Source organism: Numida meleagris, chromosome 1 (genome assembly GCF_002078875.1).
Source record: "Numida meleagris isolate 19003 breed g44 Domestic line chromosome 1, NumMel1.0, whole genome shotgun sequence".
NCBI lineage: Eukaryota > Metazoa > Chordata > Aves > Galliformes > Numididae > Numida > Numida meleagris.
In genome coordinates, this window is record NC_034409.1 from 90,780,764 (window position 1) to 90,804,424 (window position 23,661).

General features: G+C 38.2%; 1 protein-coding gene and 1 long non-coding RNA gene across 3 annotated transcripts in view; one reads left to right on the plus strand and one right to left on the minus strand.

The window, feature by feature from the left end:
- Window positions 753-11,532, minus strand: CHMP2B (charged multivesicular body protein 2B). Its single transcript, XM_021402821.1, has 6 exons — window positions 11,375-11,532; window positions 8,354-8,445; window positions 5,427-5,621; window positions 3,914-4,016; window positions 2,762-2,868; window positions 753-2,585 (listed from the first exon to the last, which is right to left on the minus strand). The coding sequence occupies exons 1-6, from the start codon at window positions 11,406-11,408 to the stop codon at window positions 2,472-2,474; spliced, it is 645 nt and encodes a 214-aa protein (XP_021258496.1). The 5' UTR covers window positions 11,409-11,532; the 3' UTR covers window positions 753-2,471.
- LOC110401573 overlaps window positions 8,452-23,661 on the plus strand; it is a 58,116-nt gene continuing 42,906 nt past the window's right edge. Inside the window, exons 1-3 of one of the 2 annotated variants that reach the window (XR_002440436.1) lie at window positions 8,452-10,890; window positions 14,960-15,059; window positions 15,464-15,536. This is a non-coding gene — a long non-coding RNA (uncharacterized LOC110401573). The remainder of the gene's footprint in view (window positions 10,891-14,959; window positions 15,060-15,463; window positions 15,537-23,661) is intronic. The other variant, XR_002440440.1, reaches the window with a different exon arrangement.

The window sequence follows — 23,661 nt, forward strand, 5'->3', positions numbered from 1 at the left end:
TTTTCAGAAAAGTAGTGTTTCCTAATGTCCAGCCTAAATCTCTCCTGGCGCAACTTGAAGCCAGTCCCCCTCGTCCTGTCACTAGTTACAAGAGAGAAGAGGCTGACCCCCAGCTCACTACAACCTCCCTTCAGGTAGTTATAGAGAGTGAAACTTCAGATAACTGTCTCCAGAAACACTGGACACACACTTCTCTCAGAAGTCTTGGTGTTCAAAATGCAATAACACTTTAAACTTAACTTTGCATTACAGTTTCTCCTTCAACACCTAAGAGCAGGCACTCCTTTTCAAGAGGAAGGAAATGCAAACTTAGTCAAAATCTATGCTTAATGTTGAGTCAAAGGCCCACAGACAACTTCATTAAATGCTCAGTAAATGTTATGCTTCTTTATTGCTTGTGTCAAAGGCAAACATGTTTAAGAATTGGGCTATTAAGAAAAAAAAAAGTTGCAGTATAATTTGGATAGCAGGTTAGTCAAAAGCTTTGCACTGTACCTGCTGTCGTGACTTTAAGCTTGGATTTTAACACTTTAAAAGGCAAGAAAAGGAGAAATACTGAGTAAGAGAGAAGAGCTGGTACAGTGTCAATGGTTTTGCTTGTGTAGCTGTAGAGCCCAAAGAGCTCCACAAAACCAAAGGTAGGAGCGGTATCAGAAATCTTATAGATACTGAAATACAACAGAAGCAGCAATACAACAGATCTAACGATGCAAAGAAAGCCCACCAAGAAAAGGATGTTCAGGACTAACTTCTAAAGGACAGAATCATTGTGAAATAAAAAAACCTTTTATTAGATTTTTACAAAATAACTTATTTAAAAAAAAATCATTTTGTATCAGAGAGAGATGCAGTATATAAACTTAAATGTTCATACCTACTGCCTCACAGATTAATAGCATGTCCCCCACTTTCTCCGGCTGATATCAACATCCATGTCAAAAAACATACAAAGGTTCACTAATGATTTTTTTTTTCTCTGCTGACTTCAACCCTAAAGCAGATGGTATGGCAACAGCAGATTCACAGAAGTTAAGGTTTCCTTCTACACTTTCTCTAGGAGCAAAGTGCTTTTAAGAAACGTGTACCGCAAAACTATTCTGTTTTCAATCTTAAGAGGTATTTTACTTTCTTCTTTGTAACAACAGTGCTTTTGTTGCTTCTGTTCACTGAACAGCCCCCACTGTATCAGCACAACCAGGCAAATAATCTACAGCAGAGTAAGGGCTGAGGAACTTTATGCTATCTGGGCAGTTGCAACTGAGAACTGCATTCTCAGACTTAGTCATCTACTAAAAATGTCAAGGTTTTTATTTCATTAGTCAAATGTATTCCACCTAAAGCCTGAATCACGCTGATGCAGCTACGAGACCATAGGAAAAAAAAACCTTCATGGAAACAGAATGCTTTTATTATAGTGTTTTGACAAGTAATTATCATGTATCATCAAAAATTGTTCTCATAGCTAAGATTTAGATTTAGTTTATCAATGTGCTTGATTGTATCTTAGTAAACTCAACTATGCACAGTTACCTCCCATTACGAAATACTGTAAAATATATACAAAAGTTTCAGGCAAATGTCCTTTTTGCACGTGCACAAGTAACATTTCTGAACAAGTGCATATCTGAACATCACTGAGTCTCATCAGAGCTCCTGCCATAGTGTTTTGTGGAAACTATTATAGTTTACTCTCCTTTCAAAGATTCATTCTGGAAAAAAAAAAAATCACAAGAGTACTAGATTTATATACATAAAGGCACAGGAATACTGTTAGGTTACAGTACAATAGAGTTCAATCAGTGCCTTTCATGCAATGAAGTTCACTAACATCTAAATCCTTTTCCAGTAGAATTAACTGCACAACAACTGTATCCTTCTCCTTTGATAAAAAGAATAATCAACTATTTAGTCAACTCAAAGTTACTGCAGAAACTTGAAAGAAATGCATAAACTGCTTTTTCTTTCTGCCTAAATTTGCTGGACTTCCAAGTATTTCTCATCAAAACAAAATAGTTCCAGCTAAGAGAAAAGGTGAAGTTTCATTTCTGCCAAGATGACAGACTAATAATTCTTCTATAGCGATAGATTTATAAAAATGATATACATTATATAGGTGCTATCCTAGGAGATAACACTGCCAGCCACAGAACTGCCAGTTCTAAGGACAGAAAAGGAACTGAGAAGAAAACTTTGAATTCAGAGAATAGATTCAGACTGTGTATAAATTTATCACTAGAGCTACATCCCTATTCAGTCCACTGCTCAAGATGATGGCATGCAATGGACACAGCAAGTGTGCTTCTCCCTATCAATTAATTCAAAGTGTTCTCTTCTGCCTCCGGAGTACCAGCTTGAGATGTCATTTCTGCAGCTTCAGAGTCTTCCCAGGCATCAGTTGCATTGAAAAAGTATTTGCACTTTTTACATTCGTCTGCAGCTGAATAATTAGAAGGCAGACTATTGCCATCAAGCTAATCAACTCCCAAAGCTTTGAGCTGCCGTTCAATCTCTTCATCTGATATGGTAGCAGCTTTTGATGTTGATGCAGATGGTAAACCTCTGGCAGCAGATGGAGCTTTGGCCATCTAGGAAGAGACAGAAATTTTCTTTAATCAAATGAATACATTTTATGAGAACTTCACTACTAGAACAGGACTTTAAAATAAAGGAAGGTAGAAAAAACTACTGGGAGAGGGGGAGGGGGCAGGGGGAAAATGAACAAAGGGGAAGAAATATGTGAACTAATTCAAAATATCCATACCTTTCCAGAGATTTCAATTCCTATCTCATCAAGCACTTGGTTAACAATATCCTGGCTTTCTTCCTCTTCATCAGAAGCATCAAAAATATCATCTAAAGTATCGTTAACTTAGAAGAAGAAAAAAAAACACAAAACACATTACATTTTGCAAAGAGACTACAGAAATAATCTACTGCCATTTTTGTACCCTTCTAAAATGTCACTCAATAAGACACCAGGAAAAAGCAACAGTATATTAGAGAGGTTTTCTTACTTCTGCCTTGCAAAGCCTGCAAATACAACTGGAGGGATAACGCAATACAGCATGACTGCTTTTGTAAACGTATTTGATTTAAATAAAATAGCTCAGTTGTTCTATTTCTGCTCCACTTGGTTTTAACATTTTTTTCAAAAACACAATCTACAGTTCCCTAAAAATCCCTTTCCTCTTCCCAATAAGTTGCAGAATTGCTACCTAACTTCTGAATTACACTAATACAATTCTGGGCAAGTGAGGCATTGATATCCTGCTCAAAAATACTGTTTTGAGTTCATGCTACGTACTAGGGCCAATACAGTGACAAGGATTAGAATGGAAAGGAAGATGTGCTAGCAACACTGGGAAGTTCTGTAGTCTAGTTTGGTAATGGACAGAAACAATCAGAAACAAGAAACTCCCTTTATCACCCTCCAAAAAGAAGTTTGCAGTTTAAAATCAAGAAGGAGACAAAAACATCCTATATTAACATGTACATAAAGCTATGGTCAATCATTTCTCAGCTAAACTCCAATTGTTAACAGTCCAGAACAAAAGCCACACACAGAATGACCAGCAACGGAAAAAGCATTTTTTCCCTGATCTCCTGTTAGTTACACCAACAAAGTTTTGTAGTGGTCTCCAACCCTCTTCCCCTGCCAGGATGTTCTTTCTAGAAGTACGATGAATGTTTTGCATGAAGATAGGAAGGAATGGATTTATGTATCTAGTGCTACTAAAAAGCCTAAGGCAGCCTCTCTGCTCAGACATTCATTGTTTTGTTTGCTCTTCACTTGCTATCAATCTCTTTGTTTGGAGAAATAAAACCTCAAACATCTGTACTTCTATACTGGTTTTAACCCTTCAAGAGAACTATGGGATGCAGCTAGCTATCTTCCCTGAAATGCAGAACTTACTCATTTCTTCAGTCATTTCCATCTTCATATTTTCCTTCTGGAAATTCTGCATAGTTTGAAGTGTCTTTTGTGGATCCATTTTCTTATTAACTGCTTGCATTGTCTAATAATATGGGGGGAAAAAATCACCTTTATCATACAGTGAGACATTAATAAGACCAGTATATGCATTAAGAAGGAATGAAACTGCTCTAATGAAATAAAACAAACCATTTAGTCAAAATTTCACTTTTTTTGGTCTTTTTACATGCCAGGAGAACTGCAGATACACAGATCAATAGCACAGTTTGCACCTAGTAAGAAATACTGCTACTTACTAACCTAATAGATGAGCTTTTAAACGTGTGTCTTTCTTGCACCACACCTATTCTGCTGGCTTCATATTTGGAAAAATCTGCCTGATCTTAATGAAAAGAAGGGGAAAAGAATTCCTTACTTGCTGGCTATACATTTTAGAGGTAAACGGCTGCAGGTTTTTTATTTGGTTAAAGAACATTTATTTCAACCACCACTAGAGGACAGACACTAAATTGCAAACATTTCCTTATGATATAATTTCATGGAAAAATGATTTTTATCTGAAAAGCAAATATGTAAGTGCTCAGGAAGTATACATTAGCTTATAGTGAACTCTTGTTTCAAGTACAGATAAAAGTTTGCTGCAGAGCTACAACTTTATCACTGGATAGGTTCATATCTGCCAAGACACTCTTCTGAATAATTTTTGACAGCAATAATTACTTTCTGCATTAAGTTGCACCACAGGTTTAACTGGCACATAACTGGATTTATCTCAGATTGTCACAGAAGTACTATTTGTCTGCTATTATGTGTGCTACTTCTGTTTCCTATACCTCAAGCTGAACAATCCTGTTTGCCAAAAGCAAGTTCCTTAATTTATCAGTTCAAGGAAATGGGAAAAAGTTCATAATTAAGATAAAAGACTCTGAAACATCTCAGTTATGACCTAGGATTTGTGAGAAAACTTAATGCAATACTGGTTCCTTAGAGCATGGAGAGTGAGAATGACAGGGAATCCCAGATTAAATTTCCTTATGATCTCAAGTAATAACCTACCTCAGACGAGCTATAAAGCTACTGTGACACACTGCCTTGATTTCCAGATGAAGCACTCCCCACTTCTTCCCCAGTAAAAACTGCTTGTGACATGACATACAAGCAAGAAACTGTAACGGCATGGTTGCCTGCTGCATTTGTGATGGTGGTGGTTTATTTTTGCCTACTAGAAGAGCTCTTCCACTGGTCTTAAAGTTGATTTTTATCATACAAACATTTGACAGATGTCTAGCCCAAGTAGATATTCCTAGTTAGGCTCTAACTGGCAGGACTAATTGGACAAAAAACTCCTCATAATACAAATCAAATTACATTTCCCTACTGTATCCTCAGTACTGTTCATGGTAGTAAGCAATACACTTTACTCCTTTAATTACTGTATGCAGAATAACACCACGTTCACATTAAAATGCAGCATATGCTTGTAACACCTTACTTTTGCCGTAGTTGACATAGCTCCAGCCATCTTCATCTGAGAGTTCATGACCTTTGTTTGAGTTGACATAGAAGTGACTTTGGAGCTAACAGCATATGTTCGGTTTTTCTGTTTCCGCAGTTGTACAAGCTGTTTTGCTAGCACTTTGCAGGCTTCCTTATTACCAGTCTTAGCCATTTTCTTGATCTCCAATTCCTATTAAAAAAAAATATCATTCAAACAATACAATAAAGTCCTAACTTCAGGAATTTTATTAGTGTTAACTATTCTCTTAGCTTTTTTTTTTCCAGGATATTTTAAGTTATATCAACAGTTAACTGATCTTCTACTGAGGTTATGCAAGGTTATTTCATAGAATATATACAAAGCTGTCCTGCTTTGTATTTAAAACTCAAGCTGAATTATGTACTATGGTAGCACAATTCCCCAGATGGCTTCACTTCAACTCTTACATAACGTCACATTAATTTCTATGTGAACATTCCATTCTATATCTGGGTATGGAGTAACACTTTAAAAAAAAAAAGTGAAGAAATAATTATAGCCAGCCAATCATTAGTGCCATGACTCTAATCTTTTTCGATTTCTTGCATTCACTAACACTCAAGCTGCATTGCCCATGGAATTAACAGTGAGGCCATAGGCTCTGCTAGTTTTTCAGCTCAGAGATAATCTCATAAACTTTTTGGGGAATAAGTAAATAAAGATAGGAAAAAAAGGCTCTGTTTGCCCACACCACTTACCTGAACTTACCACATAATAAAAGCATTATCATTTGTCTACAACGACATATGCTTAGACGTTAACATGGACACTACTGGCTAATAAGAAACAAACCTATTTATCAGCTCAGGAAAACTGCAGGTCTAGAAGTACCAGGGAAAAGTTTGGCACAAATAATTCTTTCAAAATACGTCATTTGAATTGTGTTTTTGTTAATACAGACTTTCCAACCAACTTTCCTTTTCAGCCTTTTTAAGGAGAGCTTGCCATAATAACTTAGTTCTTCTTATGAGGCCAGTTGTGCATTTTGATTTTTACCATTAAAAAGCAGCTTTAAGACCAGCACTGTAATTCTCCATAAGAATATACCTTCTATAGGAACACAAACGCTTCACTTTATGTACGCTACTAGTCCAGAAAAATGCATTAATAAAAAGATATGTTGCTCTGAAAAAGTAAACACTGGTCTCTACAATATGCAGAACAGTCATGTTTAAAGGCAAATATAAAGGGACTTACTGCATTAGCTTTACAACTAGGACAGACCATGGTTAAGTTTACTACAGAGATGGTACTAGCACAAGGACTTCCCTGAAAGCCTGTAATTTCTGAAGGCCTGTGTTATAAATGTTATTTTCAACTCAAAATACAGGTCAGCAAGGAAGGAACATAAGACTGTTCAAATATTAGATGCCAGAAATAGGTGCATAGATGTCCTCTTCTTAAGTAGCTCACAGAGACCACAAAAACAAAATTCCATAGCAGGCCCAGAATTTCCTTTTTTTTCATACCTCAAATACTGCAAATCATTGAAGAGATTAGTTTAGACCGATTTCTTTAATAGCAAATATCTGCAAATAAAGATGTTCTCACTGAGATCACTACCTAAGTAGCATTTATAACCTTACTTTTTGGAAGATAAATCAACCACTGCTACATCACTACAAATAATCCAGATGCAAAATCAGATCATATATATATATAATTTTATTCTTAACTAAGCAGAATTTGGATAGCAAGCCGCAATACAATAGTGGCTTTTTTCAGTGGTTTGGGGCTAGCTTATCCAACTCAGTTCTGTTCTTCTGAAAAAATAATTAATATAGTCATATTGGGTTCTGAACTGAAATAGAACTGTCTGCATAGTATCAAGTACTCAGAGTAGTATCTTATAATAAAGGAGAAATATGTTTTCAGAGGAAAGAACATAATAAAATGTTCTGAGATTGACTGACAAATCCTTGGTCCTTTCTCACCTGATCTGACTCTTAAAAAGTAGTGTGTTTCAAAGAACAGCATAGTCTAACTTTTTTTGAAGACTTAATTCGCTTCTTTTTTTTCCCTCAGATATCCAAAAATTTCTGATAGAATTTAATGTCACAAATAATCAAGAAAATTAAGGTATTTCCAGAGTCAGAGTATTTCCTACTGAAAAAAAGCCTTATCTATGAGTAACCTGTTACAACCTACCTGTTGTAAGGCTTCAAGAAACAATCTGTGACCTCATTTCAGCTCTCATGACCTGCTGTCATGAAACACCACCTCAGTAGCTACTGAAATAGTGCCTGGATTTACACAGCTTTTCCCAGTCGGAGCATGTCTTCATGCATCAAACCACACCATCTGTCACATCCACTTATCCAATTATGCTGCCACACAGCTGCAGCATCCATTCATTGAATACTTGATAGCTCCCACATATGAAGTTTTAAAGAAATTTTAATTTAGGCAAACATTTTTAACATTAGCTAATTTCATAAAACATGAAATTTCTAGCTGAACGAAAAGAATAATGCTATAGGGGTATTCATGATATTTACAGTTTTTCTCCCACTGGAAAATCATAAAAAATACGTCAGCACAAACACCTTTTAGTCTTTCCATTACTAGACCATTGATTTGAAAGCCTAGTAGGAAAAAAAAAAAAGTCACATTCTGAAGGATAGAGAATGCTAAGAATGGAGGAAAAAAATGTGAATGTAGTAATTAAATCCAAATATATTGTTTCTTTCTTTACCCATGTTAAAGATTGAGCATCAGAATCACTTTTAAATTGTTTTCCAACAAAATTTTAAATAACTGAAAAGTCAAAAAGGAAAAGCCCGTTTTTTCAGTGTTCAACTGTTATTCATTGAGTACTACTATTCAAGTTGTTATGTTAGGCAGCTGTTTGTTTTTAAAATGAAATTCTCTGCTCTACTTACCAGCTGTTTTTCCTGTTTTTCAAGTGCTGCTCTGTCTCTGGTTATAGTCCTCTGCGTACCTCTTAACTCTCGGTTTTGCTCCTTTATTATATCTGGAAAGAAAATATTTACAGCTAGGAAAACTTTTTGGTAGTATATAAACATCTTGTCTGCCGAGCGCTCTGCTGTGTGTTGGACAGCTTTTCAGTCAAAATGAACAGTCAGCTATCAGAAGAATCGTCGGCACCCCAAATACACGAAATATAGGCAAAATACAATTTTACGTACACAGTGTGATTATGTTTCAATAGTATAGGCCACATAATGTAGCATAACCTTTGCACCATAGCAAGATCCTTAACCACCCAGTAAGGATTAGGTACAGACACTTTTCTGCAAGTTTCAGCTGTAACTCAGAATTAACGCGTTCCCTGCAAGTTCAGACTTTGTCAACAAGTCAGACCTAACTGCAATAGGGAGGTCAGCTGAAGAAACCTAATATGGAAGATCCCAGAGAAGTTAAAGGGTTCTCAGGTCCACGAAAGCAGAGAAGATGCTTCCAGATGCCAGTCCAGGGTCCTGCTTTTTCTTCTGTCCTTATTCTGGTTTAACAGAGATGATTACTTTTCTCCGTAAATACATTGCATCTCTACAAGTCAACTTCAAGTCAGACCAAGAAGTAAGAATTCTCACACTTTTTCAGTTAGTAGGTGTCTAAGAGTATTTCAGTACAGAAGTGGAAGACTTTATGCTATAGTTTTCTGACAACTGACATAGTAAGCAGATGCTTGAACACTATCACATGAAATGTAACATCCTCCACAGATGTTCTGTCCATTCTGCTTTCTTATTGGTAATATGCCCTCATTAAAAGCAAGAATTTCTTACAATATGGGCATCAGTCATGCCAGTTACAATTACCTTTTGTTAGAATTTACAGCAGGTACATAGGTGTGATTCACCTGGGCAAAGGTAGGAGGCCTGCATCTGACTCAGCATCCTCTGACCTTTATAAAGGAAACAAACTCGTGCTTTTTGAAGAGATTCATCTACTCTTAATGCATATATCTAGTACTAGATAAAATTTGCAAGGAAGTTTAAAAGGAACATGCTGTCATTTAAATTTTGTGTCTAATCCACAGAAGGAATGCCATAATGGGGTTCTGCTTTTGTACTTAAAAAAAATTAGGAATGTGAAAAATCAGTGCAAATTGACAGTTACAAGCAGAAATAAAGGCATAAAGGATCAATTGCTGATACACAGCCACCCTTTCGATTTTTTTAAGGCTTGCATCAAAAAAAAAAAAAAAAACAAGCATTCAGATTCTGTTTTCTCACATTAAGAAATATTGTAAAACATCCACAGCTGAAATAACTTCAACCAGGATAGGTTCTAATAAAAAAAAACAAAAAACAGAAATCTTCATCAGCATGTGCATACACATTACCCACTCCCACCAAATGTTTTCAACCAAATAAACACATATTGTAAGCAAGCTCTGTGAAAAGAGACTTCCTTTTACAGTGCTACCACTAATCCCAGAGCTACATAAAGATCATCTTCAGGAAATGGAGTTTACAATGGACATTAATGAAGAGCTGAGAAATGATACAGAACATAACACTACGATCTACACACAAGCAAAGCAGCAGTGAGAATTATTGCAAATACAACGCTACAGGCAAGTAATTCTAAAGGCAGATGAACGTATATTACTTGGACAGCTGCATGTGTGAAAATGAAAGAAAAGGTTTAATAGCTACAGACAAGGCAATCTTCTCTAACTAAAGTAACTCAAATTTTCTGTTCTAAAGGAATTTAAGAAGTAGGAACTTCAGGACAATAAGAAATAAAATTGTCATGAGACAATATTGGCTAGCACAATGCTTGTTTTTTTCCTCTCTGATCTCACAGCATGGCTTAAACTAAAGATAGCAACACACTAAAAAACAATGGTTGCCTGCAATTACAAGCCCTTCCATTTGTTTCTGCAAATGAGAGACAAGAAGAGAACTTGCATCGGCTACCCAGCGAAGTAAGAACCAAGTTCCTAGCTTTGTTCCTTTCGCTGATGGCCATCCCAGGTGACACCCACCTTCACACACCTCTGTGGCGAAGGAGGGCACACCTCTGTTCCTGCAAACCGGCTGGACCAGAGACGCCCAGCAGGGCCTGACCTGGTGCTGTCACGGGAGTGTAGCGTCATCTCCTCCTTCCTCCCCACAGACTGTGCACCAGAAATGGGAAGGAACAAGCGGCAGCTACGTATTCTTCCTGGGTGAAGTACAATTGGCTGGCACACAGCATCACTTTTGGCACGCAGCTTTCAAATGAAGACCCACATGGTCCGACAAGGAGCATCACAGAACTATAGTGGTTGAGAGGGACCTCTGGGGATCATCAAGTCCAGCTCCCCGCTAAAGCATCCTCCAGGCCATACAGCCAGCCAGCCAGAGGGCTTCTGCCCACACCCAACATGCCCCTGCCACAGGTGTTGGCTGCATGAGGCAACACTTACTGTGAGGGCTGACAGCTGTGCACTGGACTTCCCTATGAGGTAAGCAATCTTTCTTGGCTTTACTCTCGAGAAGGTCACTGCTGCGCCTCTTTGAACGCTCTGCCCACAGACTGGCTGTGGAAATGACGAGACCAACTCATCGGAAGGCCCGCACAGCACAAATGCAGCAGCGAGCTCAGTGACCGCAACCTTCTGCTCAGCTTCCCTCCTCTCTTTCCCCGGACCGGCACGACTCGTCTCTCTGTTTATTCCGGCTCCACCAGCTCCCCACAGCTCGTTTTGTTCCCTCGCTGACAACGAAGGGCGTTTGTTCTCTCTACCCTGGCACCCACAGAAGGGGATCGCCGGGGCCCGCCTCCCACCGCCGCCCCCAGCCCAGCCGCTCCGCGGGGCACGGGGTCTCTCGCCGCCGCCGCCCCCAGGTGCCGCCCAATGAGTCCCCCCGAGTTTCCGGGACGGCGGGCCCAGGCCGCCCCGCGGGCACCGCCACCACCCTCCCCCGGGCGCTGTCGGCCGCGCTCACCGTCCACAGTCTTCTTCTTAAAGAGCGAAGCCATGCTGGCTGCCGGTCCCGAGCCCGCGGGAGTCCCCTGAGCCTCACCGGGCTCCTTCCTCCTCCTCAGGTGACCAGGAAGCGGCCGGGCCGCACACAGCGCCCGGCTCCTCCTCCCCAAGGCAAGGGGCGGGCCAGGGCCGGGCCGCGGCGCTTCTCCGCCTCCCCTTGCCTGCTAGTGGTGGCGGTGGCAATTTGGAGCGAGTGGTGCTCTCTCCAGCCCGAGCCCTGTGTGCTTCGCGTGTGCGGGCAGCGCGCCTCTGCTGCCCCTTCGTAGTTGCTGTGGGGCACAAGAGGGAAGAGTATAAAAAGCAATAATGCTTCTGGTTTTCAGTGTCTAATTACCACCCTCTATTTTTAATGAGGTGTTCACAGCGTAGCTGTTGTTAACCAATGTCTACACCAACTAATTAGAAAAAAAACATTATAGTTGAAGAATGTACATGAATATTTAATAGTGTCTTTAAGATTTCTTTAAAATGCATTTTGTAAGGAAAAACAAGCAATTGTAACATAGAAATATATTTTGACATCTAGACATACTGCCTTCCCAGGTTGTCTTTGTGTTTATGGTGGCTGTTCCCTGATCAGCCCTGCTTTTATAACCTCGCATAGAAAAACAGTCTCTTGGAATAGCATAGCAACAGTGTGAAGATTTACGTAGGTTTTATGGCGGTGCTATTTAAAATCTGTATTTCTGGAAAATTAATTCCAGGTTGCTAGTTTTCATTCTAGTTGCCGCTACACTAAAATCTAGGTCATGTGTGATGACATCAAATACTATGAGTTTTAACAGTTCTCTATAAGGTAAATGATATGCACTTTGCAGGTTTATTTCTGTGTGTCTACTGCTATCTGTTCCATCAGATCAATTAGAGATGAGTTAGCCAGCAAAACTGAAATTCTGGCTTTAAAAATGCACAGATGAAGGGGAGGAGAGAGCTTGTGATGGAGATTCAGTTCCCCACTTTTCTGAGAGAAAAGACTGAGCAGTTTACGCTATTCTTCAAATAAGCTAATTAGCTATGAGATCAGAAGACCATTTTTTTCCACAGTATTTCTTCCGGAATGTTTTCTTGTGATGAGGGAAACAAAGATCATAGAATCACAGAATATCCTGAGCTGGAAGGGACCCACAGGGATCACTGAGTCCAAATCCCAGTGCTGCACATTACCACCCATAATCCAAACCCTATGTCTGAGAGCAGTGTCCAAGCGCTCTCTGAACTCCGGCACGTGGGGCCATGCCCACCGCCCTCGGGTGCAGAACCTTTCCCTAACCCCCAGCTGCCCCTCCCCTGACACAGCTCCATGCCATTCCCTCAGGCCCTGTCGCTGTCACCAGAGACCAGAGCTCAGCGCTGCCCCTCCGGTCCCCTTGCGAGGAGCTGCAAGCCGCTATGAGGCCTCCCCTCAGCTCCTCTGCTCTGGGCTGAACCAACCAGGGGACCTCAGCCACTCCTTATATGCCTTTGCTCTCCAGACTCTGCCCCATGTGCTTGCTTTTGCTGAACTCCATGTGGGTGGCGATTGCCCGGCCCTGTGATTTGTCACCATCTCTCTGAAAGGCCTCTCTGCTCTTGAAGGAGTCAACAGTTCCTCCTACCTTTGCCATCTGTGTACTTCCTTCATATACCTTTGAATCCTGTATTCTAGTCATTGATGAAAACATTGAAGAGAACTGGCTGGGGGCAGACTTTCTGGTTGGTTGGGGATTGTGATATATTACAGGTGTGAAAAACTTAATTTCTTCAGATGCATTATTGCTGTATTTACTGGGTGTAGGTGGCAAGGTTTGGATGGTGAGGGTGGCCTCTGTAGGAAGAGCCCAGGGGCTGCCCCATGCCAGACATGGCTGATGCTAGCTGGCTCCCTTGGCCCTGGCCCACTCTATTGTTACAGCTATGATCAACACAAGTAATGTATGTGCATTTATGAGAGCCAAAGTGCCCTCTTCTGCAGCGGTGAAGTCCATGTGATGGGCTAAATCACAGTGCATTTGTGAGCGAGTGCAGTGTGGTGAAGGAAGGAGCAATTGTCGCTGTAGACCTGAATCCCTGCTGTGGAGCAGGGGTTCAGAAGGATGGTGTGACTCTGTATTAACTCAAAATCGAGCACATTCAAATGAAAGTACAAAAAATTATAACTCTGTGTGTGTGCATACATAAGCTACTCTGCCATCCATTTAAATATTTGACCATACTTTTAATTTAAACCAGGTGACTAGGTTCAGTTTACTTAAAGCTGAATGTGTTCAGGTGCTCAGACAAAATGAATGATATGTAGGTACCCTTGCAAGTCATCCCTTTTTCATACTTTTGATATAAAGGCTGATCCAGAAAAATACTTTTCTGACACACCTAGAGGAAAAAAAATGGAAGTGAATGTGAATCTTGAGGCAACTCTCAAGGTTATGCTTCAAACCTTTGAAGTTTTCTGACTGTATCAGTTGGTCTAATGAAAATTATTAGACCTCTTTATCTCCATTTCTAGTGTGAGGGAAACTTTACAAGTGAACTTTAGCTGACAATCTAAGGCAGGCTGTCTTGGGATGTTTTGTGAATAATGACCCAAATTCAGCACTCTGTTTGATCTATTCTGGGCCTGTCTAGTTTCTCATCTGCAGATACAAAAATAATTAAATTGGGCCACGTGTAGTAAAGAATGAAGTGAGTAAGCTGAAAATTGGAGGAGCCTGACAGATAAACGATCAAAGAACTGTATAAATGTATTGTTATATGAAATGCTTAAAGCATAAAATAAGGTTGTAATGAGAAGTGTCTTTGAGTGTGTGCCAAGTCCCACAGAGACTTGCACATGCTTTATCATGGAGAAGCTCCAATGAAAACAGGCACATCGGCTACACATCTAACTAAGAGTTTGTGAGATCATGCTGTAAAGGCTAATGCACCTTATTATAATTTGAAATGCAAAGGTAGTTTGAGTTGGGAAAGGGACTAAAAGCAAAGGTCAGGAAGAGAACTGCAGAGCTTGTAGAAATTTAAGTTGCACCTCAACTAAACACTTGAATTTTTTTTCCCAAGCAAGTATCAACTATGGCATAGGCTGAAGGTTATGGTTGCATTTATGTGTTTGACTCCCTTGAAGCCTGTTTGTGTGTGTGTCATGATGTTACCTCTAATTGCACTCATTAGTAACGCATGGAAAATAGCATCCTCTCCAGAGCAGGGATGTGATGGGAAGACATTCAACGAGAACAGGCTGTGATTTGCTAGGATGAAGGTGATCTGGAAAGGTGCAAGAGAGGATGAGTGGCTGTTGTATAAGGTGTGTGTGGAACAAAAAGCCTGCATGGAAATTTGGAAAAAAGAATTAAAAAGGCAGAAACAGTAGGAGTAAATGAAGAAGGTTCTAGAGGAGAGAATGAAGAGGATTGAGAGTAGTGGAAATGGTGCACTTGTGAGATGCTGGAGGTTCTCTCTGGTATTATGGCTCTGAAATTCTTTCTTTGCTTTGTTCAAATTTAAATAACTTTTACATATGCAAGGATAAGAAAAAAAGTTTTATACAGTGTATCTCACTCCCATCTTACAGATCATGCAACTTTTCAATAATTTTTCTTCAAAACTCAGCAGAACTGAAAAGTACCTCATTCACTGGAAGAGATGAGAACTTGCATCTAGCAAATATACAGGTATGAAAGTTTCAGAAACACCGAAACTAAATTTAAAGGTAGATTTCATTAAAAAAATAAAGTATTTAATGGCCTACAAATAAAATTGCTTCTGAATTTTGCTCACGTAAAAATAATGTTAAAATAAGCCAGGTTGTGATGGGAGTGAAGTTGGTGACCTACAAGATTGATCGGTGGATTATCTATTTAAAATAGTTTATATTTTAAAACATTTTCACTTCACCTCCCAGGAAGATATTTTTTGTAAATTCTAGAAAATTCTGACAAAGTGAATCTGAAATACGACTGAATGTCTTGTTTCCCATCTTTTTGCAACGTAAGTTGAGATGGGCATGTATGTGAAACACTGTATTGTTCGTCTCACAAATAACTGTATTGGCTCTTATTTTCTCTGTTTAAAATAGATCAGTTTCCAAAGAACTGCTATTCATCATTGCCTTACAAGATGTGCAGGATAGAGGAGATAGCCACATTTAGGTACGGAAGCAAATTTTGATTATTTTGTTCGTGTGAGGACTGTGTGACATCTGTGGAGACTGAATTTGTCTGTTTATAGGAGGGGTTCTGTGATGTCAATATTTTGCCTGGTAGTTCACTAAATTTGCTTAACAGGCTTCTGGAGAAATTAAAAAAGCAAGAAACTGTAGTATCTGCAACATGACATGTTACTGTAGAGATTGAAGGCTTTTTGGGCAGCTGGAACTCTGACGATTTAAAGGATGTTGTCTTTATCTTAACTTTTTACTGCTGGATAGGTTTGTAGATAATTTTGTTGGGGGTTAGGGCAAAGAGCAAGGAGCTGAGAAAATGAATTCTTAATATAGGTAACCAGGCAAATAAGTTTTGTGTTGTATGAAAACACAGTGTATCAAAGTATATAGAGATATTTATGTATGCAAGATTATACCTTAGTTTTATTGAATTTCAGCATCATCTTAATACAGCATAAGTACTTTGCACCATTTAGCATGTGCATAACATTCAATACTTTGTAAAACCCATTAGATGTCTAGCCCCTCCTTAGAGAAATCTGATTTTAATTATTACCTTGATTGCTGATAATAAGATACTGTTGAGTTGCAGAGTGCATCCTTTTTAACCTTCACATCTGATTGCAAGGTTCTTCCTTGGTGAAAGAAGAAACTTCATTATAAACTAGTGACATCACTTTGTGCTAGCAGATTTAGTTTTGCTTCAATAATCAAGTACAGTAGGGCATCCTTTTTCTGTAGGGCATTCTTGAAATCAAGAGTTATACTTTTAAAAGCATTTATTTGCAAATACTATATCTTTAAATGACTTTGCCCTAGGAGAAATGGAAACCCAGGCTATCAACAAAATAGGTAAATACTGTTAGTATTTTATCATAAGCTTCAAAAACTCCTCAAGGCGTCAAGTTTAAGAGGGGGGGGAAGTGCGAGACTACGGAGAGGATATTTATTATTACAAAGTGTGAAGCCAACAGGGACTGCTAAATGTTCTTACAGTCATAATAGCCTATCTCATGTTAATTCTAGCCTGAAGCTCTGTTGCTCTTTATGTATGGAGATACTGGGGGGGTAAAACTGTATTTTTAGTTTAGCAGCAGATTCCTCCCAACCATGGAAAATAAATTAGAGAGCTTTGCAAACTAAAAATGATTTGGGCTTTGAAGGAATTCCCAGCAATAATATACAGGACTTCTTATTACCCTGGGTAGTTTGAGGGTCCCATAAGTTTATGGCTGAGTGTAGTCATTTTGATTGAATACTGCCTCCGTAACTTGTTTCCAAATAATCTGCCTTTAACGCAAATATGTTGGTCCTAAATCAAAGTCCTTTTTTGTAATGCTCTTCTTACTTTTATATGCATCTTAGATAAAATATAGTGTACATTATTCAGGAAAAAATGCTGCATTTCAGTGAAGTTGTTATATTTAAATTAGCTGTAACCAACCATACATAAAGATTTAATACATCAAGACTTATTTAATTAGTCTCAGATATGAGAACATATGTCCATCTGTTCAAGTACATAATGTTTAAAACACTACAAGTAGTTCTAAAATCATGCATTACAAACCTAGGAAATGCAGTCTGAGGTTATTGCTGTTCATTATTTGCATTACATCATTATCTTGGAACAGAACTGCTTTGGCTTAGGAATGAAACATAAAAACACACGCTCCCTTTATAATAAGAAATAATGTGTGAATATCAGCAGTTTGGCTTGTGCAAGGAAACCAGAAGCCTCACATACTGTCTGTGCTTAGGTGTCAAGGCAAAAAGATCCTAAGAAGGCATTTGAAAGATCTTCTTAGCAGCATGTCTTTCCAACAGTGATAAGTAGCAAAGAAGACAAATGACGGTTGTCAGAAGCAAACTTCAGAACTGGTTGTAAAAAGCTAGCATTCATGAGAACTGGAGGAAGGAGTCAGTGTGGGCTGTGTGTGAGGTGGTATGGAGATTGGCACAGACCAGGGAAGGCCCTGAATAGAGACATCATCTGTGGTGAATGAACAAAGGAACTATTTTGAAGGAGGCAATGAAAACGGTGGTTTAACCAAAGCAATGAATTGAGAATACTGTCTCCTGCAAAGCATTTAGAAGGAGCCAGGTTGGATTCATCAGAGACATGAAGATGTTGCACTCATCTGTCATCACAATAATGAGTATCTGGACTAAAGCTTCAGCTTTGTGACTAGATAGGAAAGGCTGGCTTAGCAAGGCTGTTCTGCAGGAGTGAACGGTGAGATCTGTATGTAGCTGAAACTGAGAATCTGGGGATGATGCTCAGCTGACGACCCTGAACAACGGAGATGAAGGTGGCAGTGACCATACTGATTAGGAAAGGAGAAGGTGGGAAGCACTGATATTTCATTTAAAATAAAGAAGTATGAAGTAGAGAAACAGATACATAAGTTATTAAAGTGTGATAGCAGAGGTTTTGTACGAAGGCCTTAAGGAGATGAAAGGGTGCATCCTTAATAGGTGCAGTTCAATTAATTTAACATTTTTATAATTATTTTTTGAAAAGTAGATAAAGTAGAAATACTTTTAATATTTCTTTTATCTAAGTTCATGATATTTTTCATGCCTTAAGGCAGTAATTCTTTTTACTTGTGATGATTCTGCTGTACTATAAAATATTTATTATTCTATCTTTTGATGGCTATGAGAAGAAGCAAACATATTTAGCAGATTTATGATTATCTTCATATGGATTAAAGAATGCCGAGTAATATTTTAGAAACATTAATGTTTCTTTTAAGTATGTAAGGAATACTGGTAATGTCAAATAAAGGATTTCTCATCCTGCTCTTTTTGTTGATGATTTATATTTTCACTGGGGTTCCGAATGCTCGTTACTTATGCTGTCCTTTGAGAATAGCTATAGCTACCTAATGGTCCAATCCAACAAAAAATATGTTCAGATCCCGTATCACAAAAGCCTATATAAAACTCAAATTCACCAGAATCTACTCCCAAAACATATACTACCAGAAAGCCAGATATATTTTCTATTGCACTGGGCCCTGAAGTGTTATAAAAAATGGCATATTTGTGGGATTTTTTCAGGACTTTATGACCAGCACGACAGCATTAAGCGGTTTATTGCAGACTCTGTTTATGCCTTGCAAGAGTGCTGCCTAGTGGGCCCATGTGCATGCTTTGTTTTCAGCACCAACTCTGGAAGCGATTTTGAATCTCATTTCATTTTATTTGAATGTATGTTCTCTTTGTTGTCTGTCTATCAGTATTAAAAAAAAAAAAAAATCCAGACCAATGTTTTTTTTCACTGTTTAAAAAGACATTGGTTTTATTTTAGATTAGTTTAAGCGGATGTAAAAATACGGTCTAACAATTTATTTCTTAACCCTTTAATGCTGTTAGGGTAAAATGTGCCATTTCTAGGGAAAGGGAGGAAGAAAACTCCGCCATATGCAAATGAAGATTTGGCTCTGCAAAGCCAGGAAGGGCATTTGGACATACTAACTTCAGTGAGAATTCACATGAATAATCCCTTTATATGTTAACTGAGGTGTTTGGTAAATGAGGTCACCAGGACGAATATGCAAGTGCCTCTATCGGTGTGGGAGACTCAGCTGTTAGAAACAGGAGCAATGTCGGTTGAGCTGCCTCTCCTTTCTTACAACTTCAACTCTCTTGAGCTGAACCTTTCAATCTGATTAGATCCCTATTCTGAGGGCTTGTCTGGCTTAACCTTTAAATTATATATAAAAAAAAATGTTATTTTCTTAACTTTTATCAAGCTGGTGGAAGGGACAAGCTTACCAACTGTTAGCTTGTAAAACAGCATCATTAGGTTTACTCCTTGATTCTGATATGGCTATATTTGCCAAAAAGCTTTGTGTGCTGATTTGTGTATGATCTGTCTTTTTTTGCAGTAACAGTTTCTGATTGTAACTGTTCCTGAGAATTACTGATTGTTTTTTAGGAACAGTCCTTGAACAACCAGGTATTTTATGTGATGCTGATGGAGTTCTGAAATTGTTTTGTTCAAAAGGTCTGCTAACTACATCATTTAATAAGTTAGATCTTTTTTTATTAACTGCCTGATCAGAAATACTGAAATCTAATGTTAGCCAAATCCACCATTGTGTAATTTCGCTTTCACTGCAGTATCAATTACAGCCGCTTCATGTATTCATTGTTGCAATTCATGTTCATGGAGTGCTTTAATAAGGGGAATAAAAAGAAAAGTTTATCATGTGCTTTCCTGTTGTACAGAAATAGATAATACAAGTACACCAATTTTGTTGCACTTATAAATAGCTTCTGGAAAAAGTGTCCTGTGAGGGAATAGGACTGATTGACTCATTCATTGTGAATAATTTATCCTGAAAAATTTGCATTTTTATACATGTATTATCCATGGATAAATGAATTTACATTCATCTATTTGTTATTCATAATCTTTCATTTAATAGTTTATGAATTGCTGTCTGAATTTTTTTTGTGAAGTGCTCAATGCAGTGTTTTGTTACATGTGGTATGTGGTGATTATCAAAGTAATCTTGACAGTTTCTGGGTGCTCACTGGAAGACTGTACCTTTGAAATAGAGACCACTTATTGCTGTCTGTGGTTCTTTGTGTCCACATGAGAATATGGACCTTGGGATCCCTTCCAACCCAAGCCATTCTATGATTCTATAGTTCCCGTCCATAAAGAGAGCTCATATACCAGCATTTGTTAGGAAATGAACATGGTTGAGCGGGGGCAGCTGTTTAGACTTGATTGTGAGTGACTGTGAGTTCACTTCAGTGTTTGTAAATCAATATTTGTGAAAGACAGTGTCATGTGGCTTTCTTGTCAGTGTACACTTCTTTCTTTTGTAAGAAGGCAGCATAGTATGTGATCAGTATAGGACTAGGAAATGTGATGTCCACAGCTTCCAAACACAAAGCAGTGCATGCAGAGATGATAGAGATCCACTGAGCTAAGTAGTGCAGGTGATGGAAAGAGTGTATGTACCTTACCATGGTATTACACCCATCAAGATATATACATTAGGCTTATAGTTCAGGAGTTTCTTGGATTTTTTTGATATCTCTACTGAATTATTTTTTTATGTTTGTGTATGTTTATGCCTGTATGTCCATTGTATATGTACATATGATATATACACACTCAGTTTCACTCCTGTCCATTTTTGCTGTGTGTGCAAATGGCTTTGGACAGGTCTGTTTCCTTTCTCTGCAAAAAGGAATAAAAAACACTTCCCATTTCCTTCTCAGGAATGTTGTATTTTTTTAGCCAGTGTTTTTGAGGTTCTGTGAGCATGCTGACAATTAGCTTGGGAAAGCCAACAGTACTGGATTTCTTGGGTCCATTAATGAGTGCCAGGAGGAATTAATAACATAATCACACAAGCAAATATACAAAATCCCTGAATGTTAGTTTTATGCATGGTTACAATCGATGTCAAGACCATAGGATGTTGTATAATCAAATAATTTATTAGGCACAGCTGGTTAACTGCTTACAGCAAAGCAACCTGTAGCTTAATTGCTCCTTCTAAATCACTGGTTTTATGCATGTCGTTCTGGCCCCAATGCCCAAAGTAGAAAACTCTGCCTTGGGCTTCCTGAGGGTTGTGCAAGAAACAGTAGATCATAACTCATCCATGTCAAATTAATGTTGCTGTCATGGGACATCAGTGACACAATGGAGGGAGAATAAGGGCATTAAGGAGAGTTTGTCCTTTGGTAGGACTTCCCATCTGATTTCACTGAAATGCTAAATGGAATCTTATTTTTTTTTTTTTCTCCTAAGAAATCATGAAAATGTCTTAAAGTAATTTCCTCGAGGAAGAAATATGAACCTTGTTGTTTGTAAATATTAATAAGTTGCTTTTATTAAATGTACAAAACAAACAGTTATGTTTTAGGAACACAATAAGGATAGTTGCCACATGCTGTCAACACTAAAATGTCTTTCTCTGAGGTAGTTTTTGGCTAGTTTGGCTGTTTTACTCTGTAAAGTAAGAAGTTAAATGTCCTGCTCCACCCCATGTTCTAAAATGGCAATTCAGTGTTTTGATTTTGTTTTCAGGATGTCTACTTCCATAGCCAGGTAGTGAAGTATGTTGATTCTCACTTGTTTGTATGTGTGGAGGTCAATTTGAACAACACCAGAAAGGTTCTGTGGGTTGTTGATTGTAAGCAAGAGAGACTGATAAATACTTCTTCATTTAAGCATCAAAGCCTTTTACCTGACGTGTTGAATTTTCAAAATAATGTTGATTTTAGGGGCATGAGCCTGTTAAGAGTATGTGATGTTCAGTCAAATGAGACTTGTCTGTGTTCAAGATACTTATTTCTGTTTTGAAGGGAAATCAGATGCTTTTTGCAGCTTTATCCATATTAAAAGATTGTAGCAGTTAATTGTAGCTTTCACTGTTAAATGCATCAGATTTTGTTAATAGCTCTTGTGCTACATGCTGTTGAAAATGTATTCATATGCCTTTGTACTTTGTCTTCTTGTTTAGAACCAGCAATTTCTTGAGTAAATAAATACAAGGGGTTAGAAATAAAGCTTAACAAAATGGAGTTACTGGCATAAGTGTATCAGGTAAAACACTATACTTTTCATGACTGTTTGGCTTTTTCCTTCTGCACTGCTCAATCCAATAAGTCCATGATAATTCAGTGGAATAGTGAGGTCTTAATTCTTTACAAAGAAAGAAACACACAAATTGGAATAGCAGTATCTTTTGCTGCTCAACATAGCAATTGGACATGAGCAGGTCTCCACTTTTCTTGCATATTTTGTATTGCCTATCCTTTCTTGCCTGTCTTTTGAGGGCATTTTAATACAGAAACTTATATTCTGTGTATCTTTTAGCACATTACTCCGTGTTCCTCAGCTAGCATGTGTCATGGCAGGGGACCCAGTTTCATTTTTAAACCATAAATCACCATCTGCTTTTCTCCGTAGATCTAGAGGTGAGAAGCTGTGAACTCCACTGTATCTCAGCACTTGTGCCAACAGAACTAGAATTCTATTTCATGCTGATTGCTTTGAAAGAGATATTTGCCTTGGTGGAGTGTAATTGTCTACCTGAACATTTACTAGATTTCTAGTTTTAATGTATGCATTTGAATGGAAGGAAGAATGATACGAATCTTGAGTTTTTCATTTGTATTTTTGACCATCTTGTTGAAGTTGTGGAATGTGACTGATGCAGCTTGTCATTTTTTTTCTTTCTACCAAAGCAAGTAACCAGGTTCATTTCTTTTATTCCTGGCAATTTTGTTTTATTTATGTACTTAAAAAATTTAAATTACATTTATTATTTTTTTTTATCAAGGGTCTTGGAAGGCTGGGTAAAAATCTTTTTTTTTTTTTTGCTTACTTGCAGGGTGAGCTATCACTGCAAGGATCTTGTAAGAGAAATTTGTGTAGTCTTAGTGTAAAAGTTTCCAGCTTGTTCTGATGTCTTTCAGTGTAAGGTCTGTCAGGCAGTCACCAAAATATATGTTGGGTATTGTTGCATGCACACAAACTGCATGTATAACATTTATCTATATATTTTTCATTTAACTTAATGGCACACTCAAACAGGAAACATTTTCCTCCATATCGGTTTTTCTTTAATTTTGAACCTTCCTTCTTCTTTAGAAGCTGTGTTTTTTGTATATATTTGTATAAGGTCTAAATGAAATTTTAATAAAATGTAACCCTTTAAGGTGTTCTGGAGTCTTTTGTGATTGCTGGCATTTAATGCTTTCCCTCAGTTCTTGACATTTATAGATAGTTTTTATCTTCTATTGGACATGATCCTCATTCAAGGAATATCAGATATGATCTCTGGATTATAACTGGATTTAGATGTTTTTTTCCTATGTTCATTATATGACTTTTTTCAGTTATGGTGATATTGCAGAAGATTTTGCCTTTCTCTGAGAGGGTAAAATCAGTTACTAATTGCTGTAGATCCCTGGTCAGCTTCCTCAGGTGTTAGGTCTTTCTTATACCATTCCTTATTGAAATACATTGTGTTTTCTCCCTTCCTCTCTCTGTCTCTCCCTTCCTCTCTCTGTCTCTCCCTTCCTCTCTCTGTCTCTCCCTTCCTCTCTCTGTCTCTCCCTTCCTCTCT